This window comes from Rhinopithecus bieti, unplaced genomic scaffold, assembly GCF_001698545.2.
Source record: "Rhinopithecus bieti isolate Rb0 unplaced genomic scaffold, ASM169854v2 scaffold_6907, whole genome shotgun sequence".
NCBI classification, from domain to species: Eukaryota; Metazoa; Chordata; class Mammalia; order Primates; family Cercopithecidae; genus Rhinopithecus; species Rhinopithecus bieti.
Window position 1 is genome coordinate 4,126,073 of NW_016805647.1, and position 15,088 is coordinate 4,141,160.

General features: G+C 42.8%; 1 protein-coding gene and 1 long non-coding RNA gene across 2 annotated transcripts in view; one reads left to right on the forward strand and one right to left on the reverse strand.

Annotated features, from left to right (window-relative positions):
• The window catches only part of ZMPSTE24 (zinc metallopeptidase STE24), a 49,003-nt gene extending 38,929 nt beyond the window's left edge, over positions 1-10,074 (reverse strand). Inside the window, 2 exon segments of the mRNA XM_017873326.1 lie at positions 7,243-7,389; positions 9,737-10,074. Of these exon segments, the coding sequence (XP_017728815.1) occupies positions 7,243-7,389; positions 9,737-9,859 (270 nt within the window). The 5' untranslated portion in view covers positions 9,860-10,074.
• An 89-nt stretch (positions 10,075-10,163) lies between these two features.
• LOC108530406 (uncharacterized) lies at positions 10,164-11,993 on the forward strand. Its single transcript, XR_001885824.1, has 2 exons — positions 10,164-11,593; positions 11,909-11,993. It is a non-coding gene; the product is annotated as an uncharacterized LOC108530406 (long non-coding RNA).
• The last annotated feature ends 3,095 nt before the right edge of the window (positions 11,994-15,088 follow it).

Sequence of the window (15,088 nt, forward strand, 5' to 3'; positions counted from 1 at the left end):
AAAAAAAAAAAAAAAAAAAGACCTATTTAACATTTAGCATAAATTATGCATTTAGATGAGTACAAACCACTGAGATACTAAATTTAGGCAGTTAAAATAACATTTTTGTCTGTACACTCTATATGGATGAATTGTATGGTATGTGAATTGTATGGTACATTAATTACCTCAATAAAGCTGTTCTAAAACAAAACAAAACAAAAAAACACTTATGTCAAAAGACCACAACAAAATCACAAACTAAACTTAGAAAGGTTAAACAGCCGGGTGTGGTAGTAATCCAGCATTTCGGGAGGCCAAGGCAGGCAGATTGCTTGTGCTCAGGAATTTGAGACCCAGCCTGAACAACATGGTGAAACTTGTCTCTACAAAAAATACAAAAATGAGCCGATTATGGTGGCACGATTCTGTGGTCCTAGCTACTTGGGAGAGCTGAGGTAGGAGGACTGCTTGAGCCTGGGAGGTCGAGGCTGCAGTGAGCCATGATCATGCCTGCACTCCAGCCTGGGTGACAGAATGAGACCCTGAATCAAAAACAAACAACAGCAACAACAACAACAACGAAGTTCGAAATCCAAAAGCTAATGAGTGATAGAAATGGAATCTGAACCATGTTAATATGGCTCCATAATTGCCTTTTCTGTGAAAGAAAACAGTCCTCTTCCATCAGGACAAAGCACAGAAGTAGAGAGTCATGTCCACTTACTAAACTGGGGAACAGAATGGGATTATCTGTGTCTTTGCTGGGTCAGGAAGAGGCGAGGTAGGGGCCAGGCTTTCACAGAAGTCTCTTCCTCAGCACCACCCTTTGTCTTGGTCTTGGGCAGATAAAGTGAACACAGACATTCACTAAATAACCAGGACATTAGGAGCTAGGAAGCAGCTCAAAACTGGAAAAGAATGCATGTTTAAGAAATTCTAGGCCGGGCACAGTGGCTCAAGCCTGTAATCCCAGCACTTTGGGAGGCTGAGACCGGCAAATCACGAGGTCAGGAGATCGAGACCATCCTGGCTAACACGGTGAAACCCTGTCTCTACTAAAAAAAAAAAGAAATACAAAAAACTAGCCGGGTGAGGTGGCGGGCGCCTGTAGTCCCAGCTACTCGGGAGGCTGAGGCAGGAGAATGGCGTGAACCCGGGAGGCGGAGCTTGCAGTGAGCTGAGATCCGGCCACTGCACTCCAGCCTGGGCCACAGAGCGAGACTCCGTCTCAAAAAAAAAAAAAGAAATTCTACTGCCCAAAACACATACAACTTTGTGCAACTCATTTGTCAAGAGGAATCAATTTATTTATTCTCTCTACAGGACAGGACCTTAGGAGCACAATGATCAATCACATTCCTTGACTGGAAGCACAATATTCCCATTGGTTCAGACATAGTTCCTCATGGTTTCAGGGTTTTTGGTACTATCGTATTTCATGGGTATCCTTCCAATCTAATTCCCATTTTCATATATGTATCTACAAATAATATAGTGATTTATGTATGCTTTTAAAGAACGTATATAAATGACATCATATTGTATGTATCAGTCTACGATTTGCTTTTTATACTCTAAATTTTCTTATATCCATCCATGGTGGACTTCAACTTTATTTGGTATTATCAGGATATTTCCTAAAGTGTTTATAACAAATTACACTCCCATCAGCAGTACTCGAGTATTTCTGTTTCCCCACAATCTCACCCACACTTTAAACTATTCATCTTTTAGACTGTTACCAGTACATTGGATTGCTTTAATATCATGGGTCTCAAACATGGTCTCAACAGCATCTGGGAATTTCATAGAAATGCAAAGTCTTAGGCCCTACCCCAGATGTACCAAATCAGAAGCTGGAAGTGGGACCCAGCAGTTTCTAGGTAAACCTGATGTATATTAAAGTTTGAAAATCATTGCTTTAATAAATTGTTTTTTTTTTTAAGAGACAGAGTCTCACTCTGTCACTCAGGCCGGGGAGCAGTGCTATGACCACAGCTTACTGTATTTTTTAACTCCTTGGTTCAAAGGCTTTTCCCATGTCCACCTCCCAGGTAGCCAGGACTATAGGTATGCGCCACCATACTTGGCTAATTTTAATTTTTTGTACAGATGGGGTATCTCTATGTTGCCCAGGCTGGCCTCAAGCAGTCCTCTCACTGTGGCCTCCCAAAGTGCTGGGACTACAGGCGTAAGCTACTGCACTCAGCCCCAATAAATTGCTTTTCAAAAGGCTCCCCTAACACTACCTCCAGGTATTTCCACTTTACTACAACTAACTCAATCTTAGACATAAATCTTGTTTTCCCAAAAGACACCACTGTCTGACATATGCTCTAGTTGTTTAAGTAATTGACCTGGGATGGTATTTCTTTCAGCCAATTCCCAATACTAATAAATAATGTATAATTGGCCAGGCACGGTGGCTCACGCCTGTAATCCCAGCACTTTGGGAGGCCGAGGCGGGTGGATCACGAGGTCAGGAGATCGAGACTATCCTGACTAACACAGTGAAACCCCATCTCTACTAAAAATACAAAAAATTAGCCGGGCTGTGATGGCGGGCGCCTGTAGTCCCAGCTACTCGGGAGCCTGAGGCAGAAGAATGGTGTGAACCCAGGAGGCGGGGCTTGCAGTGAGCCGAGATCACGCCACTGCACTCCAGCCTGGGCAACAGAGCGAGACTGTCTCAAAAAAATAAATAGATAAATAAATAAAAATAATAATGTATAATTAAGGACTTATAACGCTTTTAGTAAAGGCTAGAGCAACTATTATTAAAAGTCCAGTATTTAAATGAGCATTAAGGATAGTTTTAATGTGAATTTTGAATGATCTATAAATGTATTTGAAAATTGATACTGCAAACCTTGTTTAGTTTCTTCTGGGGACTGAAAAACAAAGCATGGTGAACTCTACAATGTCTCTATGTTGATAATTTCACTAAGTATGCTCCCAGGGTTGTTCTATGGCAAAATTAATGATCCCAGAAAAAATAATTCTAGTGCTTTCACATATATATTTCACTACATTTTTTTTTTTTTTTTTTTGAGACAGGATCTTACTCTGTCACTAGGTGGTGGTACAGTGGTGTGATCACAGCTCACTGCAGCCTCGACCTCCTGGGCTCCAGCAACCCTCCCACCTCAGCCTCCAGGGACATGGAACTGCAGGTGCACATCACCACACTCAGCTGATTTTTAAAAAAATTTTTTTGCAGAGATGGGGTATCACTATGTTTCCCAGGCTGGTCTCCAACTCCTGGGCTCAAGTGATCCTCCCACCTGAGCCTCTCAAAGTGCTATGATTACAGGATTGAGTCATCTTGCCTGGCTTCACTACTACAGTCTTGAAAAGCAGGCAGGGAAAAGGGTATAATCATCTCTATTTAATAGATGAGGCAACTTAAACTCTTTAACTGAAAGGTTACTTTAACTGAGAGGTTAAAGTAACTTGTCCAAAGAAACGCAATGACTAAGTAATTCCTATGCATTGAGCTTCATTTACATTACCTCACTCGCTTAGTCCTTGACACAAACCATACAAGGTATGGCTTAACATCCACACACTTCTCATTTTATTTTCATTTATTTTTGAGATGGAGTCTCACTCTGTCACCCACGCTGGAGTACAATGGTGCAATCTCAGCTCACTGCAACCTCCACCTCCTGGGTTCAAGCAATTCTCGTGTCTCAGCCTACTGAGTAGCTGGGATTACAGGCACATGCCAAAAAGCCAGGCTAATTTTTGTATTTTTAGTAGAGACAGGGTTTCGCCATGTTGGTCAGGCTGGTCTCAAACTCCTGACCTCAGGTGATCCGCCCCACCTCGGCCTCTCAAAGTGCTGGGAATACAGGTGTGAGCCACCGTACCCAGCCCACTTCTCATTTTAAGGATGAGAAAACTTAGGCTCAAGAAGGTGAAACTGCTCACATAGAAACATGCAAAAATTACAGAAGCAACAATTTAAACTTTTCAACTCTGCCCTATTCTGCTCCCCAACCACTCCATTTCTTCAGTGGGCCCTTTATTGATATCTGTGAAATATCAGAGAAAGTGTCTCAGAGAGGCTGGACATTTTCTGTCTGGATGCAATGTCATATTTATGTGAACAGTGGCAACCATAACTGGCCACACAAGGACTCTATTTAGGTTCCATCAGGTAGAAAGTACTATGGCAAAAAAAAAAAAAAAAGTCGAAACTAATCTTCTCACTTGATCTCTGTGATCAAAACATACAAACCTATTAATTTTAATCAAATAGAAATTAATGAACTTGTTTCCAAACAAAACAAGGTTTCAAAGTTACCCAAAATACTCTTCCTGCCAAGCGTAAATGCAGCCACAAAATCCCCAGAGATAAATTTAGCACATTCATGTTGCAGTCTTCAGAGTTTCAAGAATGGTTTTTTCAATGTCATTATAAAGACTCAGAAGAACAGAGTTTGAAACCCAGTTATCCTACTTATTAGCAGGTCCCCTGGCCATTAAACATGCAAGCCCTTTAATTTATCCAAGCCTTTGCTTCCTCAGCCATAAAAAGGGAATAATAATGCCTATCCTTTCTACTTCACTGTTGTAAACATCAAACAATAAATATAAAAACTATGTATAAAGTGAAAATCATGACGACTATTACTGTTCCCAACCTTAGCCCATCAGTACTGCTTCTAGTTTGAGCCACAGTACATTACAAAGCTCTCACTTTATATACGTATTCTCCCTATTTCTGTTATCTCCTAAAACAAACAGTCACCAACCATAATTACCAAGCTACTGTCTATCTTTCCTGGCACTATTTACCAGGGACAACCAAGGAGATTGAAAATGCTTTTCCTATCATTTTACTATGGCCCTGTAGGGGGTAAAGTCAAAGGACTTCCAAGAAGCAAACATCAGAAAGACAATAGTGGCTATCTCATCTAATTGCCTTGTCATCATTAAACAGAGAATTCAGACCTTTCGGAGATGAAGAAAAATATGGGAGCTATTAATCAGTATAGAACAAGAACTCTGAGTATTACTTCTTCAGGCAGTGTTGTAAGCTGTTCAACAATTCCTCTGGAGGCCGGGCGCGGTGGCTCAAGCCTGTAATCCCAGCACTTTGGGAGGCCGAGACGGGCGGATCACGAGGTCAGGAGATCGAGACCATCCTGGCTAACACGGTGAAACCCCGTCTCTACTAAAACTACAAAAAACTAGCCGGGCGAGGTGGCGGGCGCCTGTATTCCCAGCTACTCGGGAGGCTGAGGCAGGAGAATGGCGGAAATCCGGGAGGCGGAGCTTGCAGTGAGTTGAGATCCGGCCACAGCACTCCAGCCTGGGCGGCTGTCTCAAAAAAAAAAAAAAAAAAAAAGGGAAAAAAAGAAAAAAAAAATTCCTCTGGAACTGGTGAAACAGAAGGGGAAATGTCAGTTGACAAAACAGCAAAACTCAGCTGTCAGACATCGATTGCAGAAAGGAGAGGCAAATACACTTACCAAGCAATGGAGGGAAAACATGCAAAATATTAAATCAAGTTTGGAAGCAGCTAGCTTTTGGGGAGAATAATACATTTAAGATCTTGGATATGCTTAATGTATTTTTTAAAGTTACTATAATTCTTTTTTGAGCTCCCATTAGTCTTTTTTGGACCAAGGCCATTAAATAAATACATAAGTAAACTCTCTTTCATCTATTAAAAAAAAAAAGAATAGTGTCTAAATTAACCACTTCTACTTCCATCTGTCTCTGAAGGATGATTTCCTACTTGTGACCTGTCCCTAACAGAAGAAATGCTCAGATAAATTAACTAAAGCCAAGTCATTATTGAAAAGATTACTTAACAGCAATAGCTGTGTATCCCCAAAGCCAATGAGATTTTGTTTTCCAAATCATTTATTAATTTTTCTAAATACCAAAATTTAACTCTTCTAGAAGCATTGCCATTTTCCATCACCTTGAAGAAATAAGCGCAGTTTCTAATAATTTGGATCTAACCACACTAGTCTTATTATTCCATACTTGTTAAGAAAAATTTTGTGATGAGCTAGACAATTCTGTCATTTAACACAGCTACATAAAGCCAGTTTCTTTAACTCATGAAACAATGATGGTATCTGATCATAATTCTTTTAAATTTAGGAATCTTTCTCTTCGTGGTACTAGTGGATCTAAACGTTCTAGAGAAATGATGATGATGATGATCAGGATGATAAAAATAATAAAAGTGGCAGGGCACAGTGGCTCATGACTGTAATCCCAGCACTTTGGGAGGATGAGGCAGGCAGATCACAAGGTCAGGAGATTGAGATCATCCTGGCTAACACGGTGAAACTCCATCTCTACTAAAAATACAAAAAAATTAGCCGGGCGTGGTGGCACATGCCTGTAGTCCCAGCTACTCAGGAGGCTAAGGAAGGAGAATCGCTTGAACCCAGAAAGCAGAGGTTGCAGTGAGCCAAGATCGTGCCACTGCACTCCAGTCTGTGTGACAGAGCAAGACAAAAACAAAAACAAAACAAAACAAAACACAAAAGCAACAACAAAAAGAAACCCCACATTATTTCATTCAGTAAATAGGAACTATATGCTGATTACATGCCAGGCACTAGGTATAAAATGATGAACAAGACCTTAAAGTACTATTTCTTTAAGGAACTACCAGTCTGCCAATTAAACAGTCAAATCAGGCCAGGCACAGTGGCTCATGCCTGTAATCCCAGCACTTTGAGAGGGTGTGGTGGCATGCAACTGTAGTCCCAGCTACTCGAGAGGCTGAGATGGGAGGATCATTTGCGCCTGGGAAGCAGAGGTTGCAGTGAGCCAAGATCACGCTACTGTACTTCAGCCTGGGTGACAGAGCGAGACTGTACCGGAAGAAAAAAAAAAAAATCCAGGCAAATTCAACATAATGCGATAAGTACTCTGACAGGAATAATGATAGGATGCTACCCTACCCACATTCATCAGGCAGGGAGTTTCAAATGGTTTCTTAGAAGACATGACATCTCAGCTGGATCCTAATGGAAGAGGATCTTTTTTCTACCTGGCTTCAGGGTAATAGTTCCCATATTCTGTAGTTTTAAACTGACTAAGCAGTTATGTTTCTGTCTTTTTTGCTCCACAGCCATTACTACCAATAACAAAGGTTAAGAAAGCCTGCTGGGACTTGTAAGTGTAGCACCCTCTTTTGTGTTACAAAAATATGAAAATGAAAACAACCATTATGAAGTATTAAACAATTTGACAGACTGTCTCTCCAAGAAGTAAATTACTCACAGTGCCTTCAATCTCTGAATAGAGTCCTGACCAGAAGCTGAAAGTGCTTTTATCCAGTTGATACAGTCGAGATTTCTCAAATGTTTCAGAATCCATGATCTGTCCTAATTCTGGTGGTACATGAGTTGTTGTTTTATATATTCTTCTCTGAAATATTTTAAAGAAAACACTTTAGTGAAACAGTCGATTATTATAATAGTCATTTATGATCAAACATTGAATGGTTTATGGCTTGCCACTTATTTCTGTTGAATTTGCTTTATACCTACACAAATATTGCACTTGATCAAGTACATTAACCACTGAAACGACTGATGCGGGAAAATAAAAGCAGAACAAGAGAACCTGAGGTTAGCTGACTGGTAAAACTATAATCAGGGTTGTCACCACACTTCAGTTTGTATATGTAAACCAAAGTTGTAACATCACAACTTTGTAACATGTACTACTCATTCTAGGTATTACATACCTCCTATAATACGGAAAACAAATTCATGGAAAGGAGAAGCACACATGCTAATCGTGAGTATGAACAGATACTGAGGCTGCTCATTAAATTTGGTCCTAAATGCCAGAAACTTGAGGAGCACCAGATGGAAACATATCAGGTCTGTGAGAAAAGACTAACTTTCAGTCAGGCACTCTGGCTCACGCCTATAATCCCAGCACTTTGGAAGGCACGGGCAGGATTCCTCGAGCCCAGGATTTCGAGACTGGCCTGAGCAATGTGGTGAAATCCCGTCTCGACAAAAAATACAAAAATTAGCAGAGTGTGGTGGTGTGCATCTGTGGCCCTAGCTACTTGGGAGGCTGAGGTGGGAGGATTACCTGAGCCTGGGAGGCAGAGGTTGCAGTAAGCCCATATTGTGCCACAGCACTACACCCTGGGTGACAGAGACTCTATCTCTTTAGGAGAAAGATCAACTTTCTCATTATACTAAATTCTAAAAGGTAAGGGTAATTTCAGCCCAGGAAATGTAATACAGAGAATGGATACCAAACAAAATAATGAGCCACTACAACACGCTTTCCCTATGTATTGTTGTGTGCCAATTAAAGCTGAGGGCAGGTAGAGCACGGTGGCTCACGCCTGTAATCCCAGCCCTTTGGGAGGTTGAGGCAGCAGGATGACTTGAGTCCAGGAACTCCACACCAGCCCGGGCAACATCTCTACAAAACAATCAAAAAATTAGCCGGGCACAGTGAGCCGCCCCTGTGGTCCTAGCTACTCAGAAGGCTGAGGTGGAGGTGGAGGGGTCGTTTGAGCCCAGGAGTTCAGGGCTGCCGTGAGCTATGATGACGCTATTGCTCTTCAGCCTGGGTGGCAGAGTGAGCCCCTGTCTCTGAATAAAATAAATAAATATTCTATCCTGGCCAAGATGGTGAAACCCTATCTCTACTAAAAATACAAAAATTAGCTGGGCATGGTGGCACGTGCCTGTAATCCCAGCTACTCGAGATGCTGAGACAGGAGAATCACTGGAACCAGGGAGCCGGAGGTTGCAGTGAGCCGACATCGTGCCACTGTACTCCAGCCTGGCGACAGAGCTAGACTCCGTCTAAAATGAAATAAATAAAGATTAAAAATAAACAAATAAAAGTTCAGATCTCTAATTCATGGTTATCTCAGGTAAACTGTTAACTTTCACTTTCTATTTTACCATTTTAATACTTTAAACTAAAATGATGATTTTATGAAAAATGAGAAATATATATATATATTTATTTAATTTAATTTTTTTTGAGACCCAGTTTCACTCTTGTCACCCAGGCTGGCGTAAAGTGGTGCAATCTCAGCTCAAGCGATTCTCCTGCCTCAGCCTCCCAAGTAGCTGGGACTACAGGTGCACGCCACCACACCCGGCTAATTTTTCTATTTTTAGTAGAGAGGGGTTTTCGCCACGTTGGTCAGGCTGGTCTCGAGCTCCTGACCTCAGGTGATCCGCCTGCCTCGCGGCCTCCCAGCACTTTGTAATCCCAAAGTGCTGGGATTACAGGCATGAGACACCGCGCCCAGCCCGATAAGGTTTTTTTTTTTTTTTTTTTTTTTTTTTTTCCAGCAGAAATAATATATGCACTTTAAGGGCGCAAGTTCTTGGAAGGACTGCAAAATCCTATGGTTAGGCACGATTACATAAATGTCATGAGGAATTTGGGTGTCTAAATCCTTTTGAAGGCTTATTCCAAAGATAAAGGAGGCCAAATCTGGGCCCAAGGATCCCAAGGAAGCTCAGGGAGGGCACGAGAGCCCAAGCCTTCCTCCAGGCCCTAACGGGATTAGGTTCCATGATAACGTTACAGAAAACTTCCTTGACGCACCAAGATCCCCCTCAAAGCCACAGCCCGCCATCGGGCCAAGTTACAAGACTCAGCAGGGACCACAGAGACAAGACTGGCACAGGGACTGGAGCAATCAAGAGTCTCAGGGTCGAAGTCAAGGCTAGTCCAGGGCTGGCCGGGTGTGGGGGTCAGGTTGGACCCTGTCTAGGCTCACCTGCCGCTGTGCTAGGAAGGTCTCCCAAAGATACACTGTCCAGGAGAAGAGCAGCACGGCCCCGAAGATACGCTTCTCGGCCGGCATCTCCCACAAAGCGTCCAGCGATGCCCACATCCCCATGGCCACCCGGTTCCGCCGGCTCCTTCAGCGTGCACCGGTGCCACACCGACACTCGTCCCCTCAGAGCGTCCCCTCGGTGTCACAGCGATATCCGTTCTTTCCGAGGGCCCCTATTCCGATATCCGCCCCCATCCCTCCCTCTGCGCGCTGCTGGCAGCGTCACAGACACACTCTTCCCTTTGCAGACTCTACCCAGTCCCTCTTAGTTTCTATAGAAAAACCCCCAGCCCCACCTTCCTCACTTCCGGCCCAAAGAGGGCGGGGACCCAGACGCCAAGTTCCCGGCCCTACTGAGCTGTGTTGCATCAACATTCTTCCCCAACCTGTTAACGCTGGGTTCCGGTCTAGGGTTCTGGCTTTCCTCCTGGGCCCGTGAACGCGGCGAAGTTCTCGGCTTTCTAATCTCCAGAGCCGCAGTTCCATCCCCTGGGTCAGCGGCTTACCTTGACTGGGCTGCAGTATCTGCCCTCCTTCCCCCAACAAGGCGACAGGTAGTCGGGGCTGGGACCGGACTGAGTGGGCCGCGGCTCCCGCCTGAGGTGGCTTGGAAGGACGCGACAGCAGCCGATTTCCCAGTCTCTAAAAATCGTGCCTCTGAATTACAGCTAACTCAAAAGCGAGACCAGGCATTAGAAATGGAGTCTTTTGGCCAGTATTGGGTGTTCGGAATTCAAGCGTATGAAAGAGTGGACGGTAGCGTTGACAATTTTCATTTGAAAATCTCGTCTCAACCACCCCAAGTGTAGTCAGAGGCGGGCGTTTTCCCTGCAAGAGTGCCCTGGAACAAAGCAAGGATAGCGTGGGTTAGACGTACCTGAAATGAAAGCGTCTTACTTTAGGGTACAAATTTGCATTAGTAAGGCGCAATGCCATTTCTCTCTTGGAATTCAGAAGTGAAATATGGTGACTGGGACACCTGTACGTTTCTTTGACTTAAAAAGTGAAGTCATTTATTCTGACCGAAAGTTAATCTGATGATTAATTGGTTAAACATACTATCGTTGCTAATTAGCATAATTATTATTTACAATAAAGTGAGCTAAATAGCTACAACTAAAATATATTTAAATTACCGTGATATTGTGATGCTAAAGATGTATTAAAAGTAATATCTTGAATTTCTCAACCCTGCCTAAATGCCTCTGAGAGTAATTAGTATAATTAAAAGTCACTAGAGAAAGTGGATGACTCTAATAACAGGATAACAAATTCTTTTCAAGTCAGATGGTTTCCAGTTCTTTGCTTTCAACAAAATTAATGGTGGCCCTATTGAATTGTCAGCTGATGAAGGAACACTATTTGGTTTTTGGCATGCAACTCAGAAAGAAACCAAACGATTGATTGACATTCTTACAACAAAACTACTAGCATTCTCACCTATTTGTTTATGTAAAACCATTTCTCAGCACTTGTATCTGTGAAAACAACAGAATTGAAACTGAACCCTGTTAATCCACCAGTAGGAAGTATTCATCCAGATAAATGAATTAATTGGTGGGTCAGCCCCATCTGTCTAAGAGATGTGTTCCCAATAGAATTTCACCTTTTATAACTATGTATTATCGATATTTGTAATCATGTCATTTTGATCCATTACATACTAAAGATTATTGTGATGATTACTCACTTCAGAAGAATTCCAGCGTAGAGCCATAAAGTTACAGGAAATTTTTTTAAAATTTACTACATGTCGTATTTTTATTGCCAAGAAGTGATCAATAAAAGGTTGTTCAGGTCGGGCGCGGTGGCTCACGCCTGTAATCCCAGCACTTTGAGAGGCTGAGACGGGCGGATCACGAGGTCAGGAGATCGAGAACATCCTGGCTAACATGGTGAAACCCCGTATCTACTAAAAAATACAAAAAAGAAACTAGCCGGGCGAGGTGGCGGGCGCCTGTAGTCCCAGCTACTCGGGAGGCTGAGGCAGGAGAATGGCATGAACCCGGGAGGCGGAGCTTGCAGTGAGCTGAGATCCGGCCACTGCACTCCAGCCTGGGCCACAGAGCAAGACTCCGTCTCAAAAAAAAAAAAAAAAAAAAAGTTGTTCAGACGTCAAAGTATTACATTTGAATAACATTTTTTGTTAGAGTACAATCTAAATATGTTAGAGATAATAAAAGAACAATGTTGAAGAGCTCAGTGTATGTTTTAATGGATAATGGTGGTTATTCAGTTATGTAGATTCTCTTGGATACATTATAAAGAGTGATTTAAGTTTTTAAAATTCTTTATCTTGAAAAGTTGCAATGATTTAACAGTTTTATCTTAAAATGTCAGTATTTATAATTTGCAAGAATTTACATCCATTGCAACTATTTGAATTTATGATGAAACCTGTTAGATACCAACTTAAAAATATGAGGGGTAAACACTTTTTCAAAATTTTCTCTCCCTCAGGCCATCATTGCTATGCCCTCTTCACTCTTGTCTTCAGCTGTCTTTGAGTCCAAAGCCTCACAGGAGCTTCTACCACCCAAGTTTTGTGGCTAAGGGCACAGGTTTAGAGTCAAGCTGCTTGATTGCCAGCCATGGCTGCACCATGTATTAGCAAATTATTTAATCTGTCTGTGCATCAGATCCTCCTCAGTAACATGAGAATAACATAGCATGTACTTACTTTCTTGTATTGTTAGGATCAAATGAGAAAATTCATGTAAAGCTCCTAGCAATGTAGATGGCTCTGAGTGCCCAATAAAGGTTAGCTACTGCTTGGGAGAGGGGCATCATAGCATTAATTGGTCACCATGTGTCTGAAGAGATAGGAGAGTAGGAGGCCCAGGTTTCAAAAAGCCAAGACTGACTGGAATTCATTCATTCAATCAATACTGAATGTCTGAGAAATGCCAGACGCATTTCCGGGTGCCAGGGATATAGCAGTGAACCAAAGCCCCTCTCCTGGAGCTTACATTCTTAGCTGGGGTGGATGCAGTGTTTGATAAATAATAAGCAAATATTTAATAGTAAAAGTGGAAGTGGTGATAAGTGCTATGAAGAAAAGCAGTAAAAGGCAATACAGCATGTTGGTGTGAGGGGTGCTGCTTTACATAAGTTGGTCAAGGAAGCCTTCTCAGATTAACTGGCATTTGAGACCCCCCCAAAAAAGTAAGAGAAGAAGCCATGTGGATATCTGAGGAAACTGCCAGTCAGAGTGAAGGGCAAGTGCAAAGGCCCTGAGATTGGCCAGTGCTTATCGTATCTGAGGAATGGCAAGAGGCTGTGGAAAGAGTAAGGAAGACGGGGAGTACAGATCCATGCCATCATGCAGTCTTTTAGTTAAAAGACTTTTACTTAGAATGAAAGAAGAAGCCATTGCAGGATTTTGAGCAGAGCATTGCAGAATTTTCAGCAGACAATCCTCACTACAACGTGGAGAATAAATTTAATGGGGAATGGAAGGAGGGAGTGCAGTTAGGAGGCCATTTCAAGAATCCAGATGATTTAGCAGTTGCCAAGGATATCAGAAAAAAAGAAAAAAAACCAGGTGAGAGATGGTAGTGCAGACTAATGTGGTGGCAGTGGAGAACTAGTGAATTATGGAAAGTGAATAATCACTTGTTTCTTTTTTCAGAAAGACAGTGCTAATAGAAGGGCTGACCCATGTGGAGTCTAAAAATGGGAACCTCAAAACAGGCTGTTGGCAGGCTTTTGCTAAAGGAGAAAGACTGGCAGGGTGTGTTGACTCACACCTGTAATCTCAGTTCTTTGGGAGGCCAAGGTGGGATAATTGCTTGAGTGCAGGAGTTTGAGACCAGCCAAGGCAACACAGTGAGACTTCATCTCTATAAAAATAAATAAAGGGGCCAGGCGCGGTGGCTCACACCTGTAATCCCAGCACTTTGGGAAGCCGAGGCGGGAGGATCATGAGGTAACACAGTGAAACCCCATCTCTACTAAAAATACAAAAAATTAGCCAGGCGTGGTGGCGGGCACCTGTAGTCCCAGCTACTCAGGAGGCTGAGGCAGGAGAATGGCGTGAACCCGGGAGGCGGAGCTTGCAGTGAACCGAGATTGCGCCACTGCACTCCAGCCTGGGCGACAGAGCAAGACTCCGTCTCATAAATAAATAAATAAATAAAGGAAAATGACTGAATTTGAAGGATAAAGATGATGATCCCTAGAGTGATAGACATTGCTGTAGGGTAGTCCATCTACCCTAAGCTATATGATACAGTTGCTCTCTCAAGTTTTTCCCCTATCTTGCCTTGATTCTCTGCTTATCAAGCATTCAAGGTCCCTTAACTAAAGCCCTGGCCATAAGTGCTCAGGCCCCAAGAAAAGAATGATCCCCCTTGGCTGGGCATAGTGGCTCACGCCTGTAATCCTAACACTTTGGGAGGCCAAGGGGGGTGGGTCACTTGAGGCCAGGAGTTTGAAACCAGCCTGGCCAACATGGCAAAACCCTGTCTGTACTAAAAATACAAAAAATAGCCATTGGATACTATGTTCACTACCTGGGTGACAGATTCAGTTGAAGCTCAGAGCATCATGCAGTATATCCATGTAACACACCTGCACATGTACCCCTGAATCTAAAATAAAAATAAGTAAAGAAGAAAAAAAAAGAAAAAAAACAGGCATGGTAGTGGATGCCTGTAATGCAGAGGCTGAGGCAGGAGAATTGCTTGAACCCGGGAGGCAGACGTTGCAGTGAGCAGAGATCACGCCACTGTACTCCAGCCTGGTTACCCTAACAAGAACAGCTGTTATTTGTTTTGCATCTAGCTCATTCTGCTTTCTAGCTCATACGTTCTGTCTCTCATATAGGCTACTAATTCTGTGTTACTCTGTTAAGAACAAAAACCAAAACCCTATAATGGTCCATTTCTGACAGTATAAAGCCCAAACTATATGGTATGACCTTCAAGGTCCTTCATTACCTGACATCAGTCTACTCTTCAAAATCCTTCTTTTTTTGGCTGGGCGCGGTGGCTCACACCTGTAATCCCAGCACTTTGGGAGGCTGAGGTGGGTGGATCACGAGGTCAGGAGATCGAGACCATCCTGGCTAACATGGTGAAACCGTGTCTCTACTAAAAATACAAAAAATTAGCCAGGTGTGGTGGTGGGTGCCTGTAGTCCCAGCTACTTGGGAGGCTGAGGCAGGAGACTGGCCTGAACCCAGGAGGCAGAGCTTGCAGTGAGCCGAGATTGTGCCACTGCACCCCAGCCTGGGCAACAAAGCAAGACTCTTTTTAAAAAAAAAAAAAAAAAAATATATATATATATATA